Here is a 6889-nt window from a genome sequence, read left to right as displayed (position 1 = left end):
GGTCGCGTTTTCCCGGAAGAATTACACACGCAAAAAATATTTACCCATAAATATATATCAGTTATATTCGAATACATTGAAGATGCAAATCCCAGGAAAAGAAATAATATCTCAGTTGTAACTTTGGATTATATAATTTTTCATTCGGGACTCGTCGGATCCGATAAAACTATCACCTGAGGACGCGAGTCTCCACACACGTGATATCCCGAACGATAGGTCAGTCCGGAAAAATGATAAAAATGGAAAAAAGTAGGAAAAAGTAGGAAAAATGCTGAAACAGGCTGGTACAAGGTACCCTGAAGATGGCGTCAAGTGGAAGCATCGCCATGCATAGGCAATGAGGATAGAGATAGGGGGAAATGTGTTATCGTATTTCCCGGAGCAATGAAAAACCTCGAGGAGAGAAGAATAGGACGTAAAAAAAGCCATCGTAAAATCTGCGTTATTCCACTGAAGGGAAGAAAAAAGAAACTACCCACTCACCCTGAGTAACAACATCACTAACAAATGTACTCCCGGTGCCTCAGGGTTAAGCTAAAGACCATTATATCCACGATATAGTTGCACATTGTCAACCTGCTCTTCAAGTACTAGTTGAGATTACTCCGACGTTGTTTGCAATTAAGTGGCCTCATGACATCTGATTGCGAGTGCCTTCCCGTGGAAATTACTCTGAAAAATTAATCACGAAGATGGAGGAACTCGCGCTTATCACTCATGCACATTCAACAGGAAAAAAAAGAAAACGAGTAAAAGAGGTGGAAGTGAAAAAATATTGAAGCAACTGGAAAACGTTAAAAGTTGGAGCTGCAGATTCGCGAATTAGCGGACTGTTCGTTGTTTGGAGTTTAGTGAATAGTTTTTCTCGGCTTTACTTATTTATACTCGACTTTTCATACGTCAAGAGCTCTTCACTGTGAAAACTTCCGGCATTGAATATCCGGTGCCTCTGAAAAGTGCACAGAGCAAGAAATCCTGGGATTTCACTGCTTTATCTCGCTGACTATTTCGCAGTCGTGTGTTTCGAGTCTTTTACTTGTGTATTGAGTCCTCTGGGGGCTTTTTTTATCGGGGGAAACAACTGAATGGCCCGGATGTTTCTTGATAGCTATCGGGAACACTCGGTGGAATTCCGTGGCAACATCATAGAGACCGTTGGGAAATATTTTCTTTTCCACGCCCTGTTTTCCGACGGTGTAAATACAATTCAAGGCAGCCGATTCTTTATCTTTAAATTCCGTAAATTGGGATTTTTATTTGCAAAATCGGGCGTCAGATATTCGTCGATTATATCGATTATAAATATATTCTTCTTTAAAAGAAAACAGATGACTCATTTGATATTGATTTCTATGATATTTAAATATTAATATACGATATTTCAAGGAAAATCACATGAAAATGGTAATTTTTCCGGGAATTCTCCTCAGGAATTCGTCAGGTCGTTGAGATCGAAAGAAAATACTCTCGTTTATACTGTAAGAGATAGAATTATCAGTGAGATAATCCGGGATTACGTACCCCGGAATTTAGAGATTCCATTGCACATGCAATTTCGGTATTTCACTAGAGCTCCCCCGATTATATATCACCCCAAGTGGTTCATGTACGTGATAAGCAAAACAAAATCACTGAGTATTTGTCATTAAATCCTCCAGCACTGAGGGCACGTAATTGTTCTCATTGGCTGTGACCCATTGGGGGAAGAACTTCACATTAAAAATGGAGAATGGATGGGGTATCGATACTCCACAGCATCTTTTTATTTCCCATTGAATGTCGGTTAACCCCTGGGGCTAAACAACGGTATATCCCACCGAAGGGATGGAGGGTGAGTTTGAAAGGCAGTTTAGAACATCTGAGAATTGCTACCACCGAGTTTCGTCTCTTTTAGTATATAGCTCGGTAAATATCTCAAGTAAATGTCTACTCGAGACCATCAATTTTATCTACACGCCCACGTACACTACCCTGGGAGGAAACATACACAGGAATTACGAGAAAGAAGTTAACGGCGAAAAAACAAGATTCGACTTTTTACCTTTTAACATTTTCCCGGAAAATTTCCTGTGGAGGAATTTCCTGAGGGGAAATTATCTCGGTAAATTTTGAATGGAAATTTTCTGTGGGGAAAATATCCCGGAAAATTTTCAATGGAAATTTCCGGTGGGGAAATTATGTCGGAAAATTTTCCCGGAAAAATTTCAATGGAAATTTCCTGTGGGAACATTTTCAATGGAAATTTCCTGTGGGAACATTTTCAATGGAAATTTGCGGTGAAGAAATTTTCTTCGGGAAATTTTCTCGAATAATTTATACTGAAATATTTCCTTGTCGGTAGTGAATTTATAAATTAATAAAGAATTTGATTGAAAAATTAACAGCTAAATTCAGTAATTCCCTCACAAATTCCGTGATTGTTTATGCACTTGTTGAGGCCTTGTAGGAGGCGGAAGAGCTAAGATATTTTTTAGAGTAATTACCAAATCATAACTAGAAATAATTAAGAGTATGTTTAATAGTGTTGATTACTCTACCTGTACTCACCGATATCCGGTATGTTCCTGTCATGATTTCTTCCCCCACGGAACTAAACAGAAAAATTAATATCCATTAACAAATCATTCAAGTGTAATTGTAAATAATTAACGAGATTGAATCACTAGGGAATGAATAAATTGACAATGCTTTGAGTTTGAATTGAATAAACGGTATAATATGGAGTTCAATAGAAATTGCAATTTCAGTTCAACTCAGTGCCGAACTGCTAAAGCGAGATAAATCCATTTCGCAAGTGAATGAGCATTCACTAAAAATGATTTACCTCCAAATCTATTGATTTTAGAGAAAAATGTCATAAAACCTTTTTTATGAGAAATTTAATCACCTACTAAAAAGTTCTTACACTCATCCACGATGCACCGATATTTCTCGAAATAAATCATTAACTCAGTATCGAAGTGGTAAATTATGAGAAGTACATTTTTTCTCCGTCGGTTTCTCGCTGATATCTCACAATTGAACAAAGATACCGATTTTTTCGTTAAAACATTGTTTATAGAACAAAAAGAGAGCTCCAAGAAAGGTATAGATGAAAATATCGTTATCTCCCTTCAATTCCGAGTTATCGGCTCAAAACCGGTCGAGAAAAAAATTCATTTATTCCTTTTTACCATTGCCCAACCGAATTCAGAAAAATATTACACAAATAAATATTAATTAATTCTCTCACCCGAAAAATCGTCCGCCAACCTCCTCCCCCAAAAATCTACTTACCAATATAGAATAAACTCTATTTACGACGACGATTGCTAAATATTTGCTCCCCAAATTTTCCACGATTTTCCGCGACCCGAAAACACTCGATTCGCGGAAAAGTCCCACAATCGACTAGTCGCCTGAAATCTCAACGGGAAGTCGACAGAATCTACACAAATTCGCAACTCAATAAATCCGAAAAAACCCCAGTAGAGAATTGAGGAGACACTTGGAGGGAATCTCGCGCTTCAACAGAATTTTCGCCCGAAAAGATTTTTTTACCCCCGGCCTTGAGGAAACCGAGAAAATTCAACGCTCCAGGCCATCTAGCCCTGGCACAGGGTGTAAGTAAATTTTTTCCACCGTCCGATGACCCAATAAACTTCCCCTCCATCCCCCCCGGCAACGGTGGGATTATTCCCAGAAGTTTTCCTAGGGAAAACCCGATGAAAATAGTTCAAAAAGACGTTCAATTATCTGCCTGTTAGACTTCACTTTATGGATATCATGGGGATGTTGTGCAGGTCGTATATATAACGTGTACATTGCCTGGAGGTATATAAATTTCGAGTAAACAAGCGGAGAGACAAATGGGACGGGATGAGTTTCCTTGTGTGCATCATCCGAGTGCTGTATCGATAAAAATAAATAATGGTGGAAAATGGAAAATAAGCCTAGACCCCTTTCACAAATTTCTCTCATTATCCGTTTTTATCACCACTTTCGTATGTTCCGGAGACATTTTCTCTCAGTTTTATTCCAACTAATGCCCCCTGGAATGGAGCTCCTGCATTGGGCGAGCTTCCAACTAATTCTTCATGTGAACATTAGGAAAATAAATGGAAACTGTAGGGAAAATCCGGGCAAAACGGGACACTTGCGGAAAGTGTTTTCAACTCATTCCCAGTCATTTTTTTTTTGTCAAAAAATTACGGAGACAGCCTAAGTGTTCCAGTGATTTTCGCGAATTTAATTCTTTCTTTTCATACCGTCGGTTTGTCACTTTTTTTATTTTTCAATATTCTTAAAAAATACATCTAACTTCAATCGCTCATTTTTTTATTCTGATCATGAAACTCCGTGTATGGTAATTTACCATTTTTTTATGAGTCAAGTGTAATAAAATTCTGGAAAAAACGAAATGTTGAATAATGGATTCCAACGATCGATTTTGTCTCCTCGTCTCCTATTTTATCCTCTGTCCCATTTTGCCCGGATCTCCCCTTGATGGAGTAAAGAATAATACCGGAATATTCACTCTGTAATTTTACCGCAAGTTATTGTTTAGGAATTGAACGCACAAAAAACGAAATTGTGTCGCATGTTTACGATTTTTCATCTCGACATCTAGTGTCTTAACGCGGATGAGATTAAATTGTCATTTGGGGCTGCTGATTCATCCGACAAATCGGGATCTAATCTCGTTGTTCTCTGATATTGTATGGATCAGGGGGAATAATGAAATCGGCATTTCGAGATCATGGCGCATGGAAATCACGTCGGGGAAGTGAACCCCACGTAATTTATCATTTTTTGGTAAGGGATGCTCCACACGTGGAGGGGAAAAAATTTATCTGGTTAAACAACCAAATGATTAACTGAACATCTACAGAATATGATTTTCTGTTGCTGTTCAAAATGATCTTAGAATGGTAAAACTTTTAAAATTTCAAATTTAACTTTTTAAAATTTCCGTTACAAAATCGCATTAATTTCCAATTACATGAGTTTCGATTCAATTTCAATTAAAATTAATCAAAAAAACCAAGAAAATTAGGTTTTCCATTTAAATTCATAATTAATTCCTCAACAAAAATTTAAATCGTCAAAATTCCCACTTCAAAATTGAAACCTACTAATCAAATTGGATTAAAAAAATAATTGAGTCATAAAAGCAAAATTCTTCATAATTTTCTTTCAACATAAAAAATTCGTTATTATCAAAAATAATAAAATAACAATTACCCGATAATACTTAATAATATCTAATCTAGTAATTTATAAGATTGAATTAATTAATAATAATTATACCAAAGACAGGAGCAGTAGATCGGTATGACCTCCTCCGGGAAGTTGGAACGTTTGAAAACATTGAACACATTAGAACACTGGAGAATGGGAGAAATTGGTGCCACCCGTTGTGCGTTTAATTGTAGCCTAATTATAGCCGGGGTACAATAGCGAGGTCATGAAAGCGAGGAAAAGCTTATAATGGGTTCATCCGGGTGGGGATTGCAATGAAATGGTACACGGAATTACTGATTGAATCGAATTTTTCAAACCGATTGGGTCATACCGCCGCGACAAATCAACTCAAACCGATCATTATCATTATCATTATCATTCGTTAATGAAGTGATAAGGTGAGATATTTAATTAACAATTTGTTGTAATTTATCGCGAAATTCGTCTACTGGAGACGGAAATATTGAAGAATTAAATAATTATGATGGAGCTCATGAAATTGTGGATTACAAAAATAATTTTTTTGCGATTATAATTATTAATACGTTATATTTAGAAATTATTGGAAAGACTCCGGAATTCGATTTATTTATGTATTTGTTTTAATGAATTGATTTATTGATGTTTTAAATCGATTTTCGCGGGTCGATTGATCAGTTGAATCGATCTTTTTCTATTTTTTATTTCAAATCGATAAACAAATTAAAGGAATAAAGTAAAAATTTCCTCAAATGCCACAAACAAAGAATCTCGTCTCGAATAATAAAAAAAGAATTTTTTTTTGCAAAATTTTTTGGAAATTGTTAAAAAAATTTTTCGGAACCAATTTTTTGAATTTTTTTTCAAACCTTTCCCCAAAATTCCATTTTTTTTTTTTCCGGTTTTTCTTTTTTTTTAAAAAAAATTTTGAAAGGTTTTCCGGAATTTTTTTGAAATTTTGGAAAAATTTTTCCATTTCCATTTTTTTTTTACCCGAGGATTCATCATGAGCTGACGATCTCCCGCGGCATAAGACCCAAATCAAAAAATCCCCCCAAAAAAAAAAGTTATCCCCTCCAACATTTGATGAAAGCTGTCCTTCGCCTACGGAATGCCATTTATTCCCCGCATTTCCAGAATTCCCTAACCGTTTAATATCCGGTGACAATAAAAACCGGATGCTGAGTGATGCCTTAAGGCCAATAAAATGAGGGAGAATTCGTGAATTCGTTCGAGAAGATTGATGGCATTTAATGAGGGAAAAATTCACCGACACTCGAGAAATAATGACAACAAAGAAAAGATAATGACCCGGGATTCGTTAACGGAATAGTCGTTTCCATCTCGGACGAAACAATCGTAATCCCGAGATTACGTTCTGGCGCTCCATCAAAACACTTTAACGTCCGAACAATTATTTCTCGAGTAACAATTCCGAGAGGGTGAGAATCGATAACGAGGGTAACAGTCTCGTTTATTTTATCCCACTCATCTCGGTAAAATCAAATGATATTGCGGATAGATTGTATTGATGTGAAGACAATACCGATATGAGTCAGAGACAATCGATCCGACACTCTTACGACACTTTAATGACATCTTGTTGTTTACAATCATGATAGAACAATTCCCCATTGTCTGCAACAACCAACAAAACATTTCTCCCACGTTTTCTCACTTCAAG

General features: G+C 36.4%; 1 protein-coding gene across 7 annotated transcripts in view; it reads right to left on the bottom strand.

Annotated features, from left to right (window-relative positions):
- Trpgamma (Transient receptor potential cation channel gamma) overlaps positions 1-6889 on the bottom strand; it is a 37682-nt gene that overhangs the window by 19838 nt on the left and 10955 nt on the right. For 4 of the 7 annotated variants that reach the window (XM_011316822.1, XM_011316820.1, XM_011316825.1 and 1 more), the window contains one exon: positions 2541-2593. In XM_011316822.1, coding sequence (XP_011315124.1) covers positions 2541-2574 — 34 coding nt within the window. In that variant the 5' untranslated portion in view covers positions 2575-2593. Of the gene's footprint in view, positions 1-2540; positions 2594-5292; positions 5353-6889 lie in introns of those variants that run through there. The other 3 variants (XM_011316823.1, XM_011316828.1, XM_011316827.1) reach the window with 3 other exon arrangements.

The sequence above is a fragment of the Fopius arisanus genome, unplaced genomic scaffold (genome assembly GCF_000806365.1).
Source record: "Fopius arisanus strain USDA-PBARC FA_bdor unplaced genomic scaffold, ASM80636v1 scaffold00009, whole genome shotgun sequence".
Taxonomy (NCBI): Eukaryota; Metazoa; Arthropoda; class Insecta; order Hymenoptera; family Braconidae; genus Fopius; species Fopius arisanus.
The sequence above is the reverse complement of the archived record's forward strand: the minus strand, read 5'-3'. Positions and strand labels throughout refer to the sequence as shown.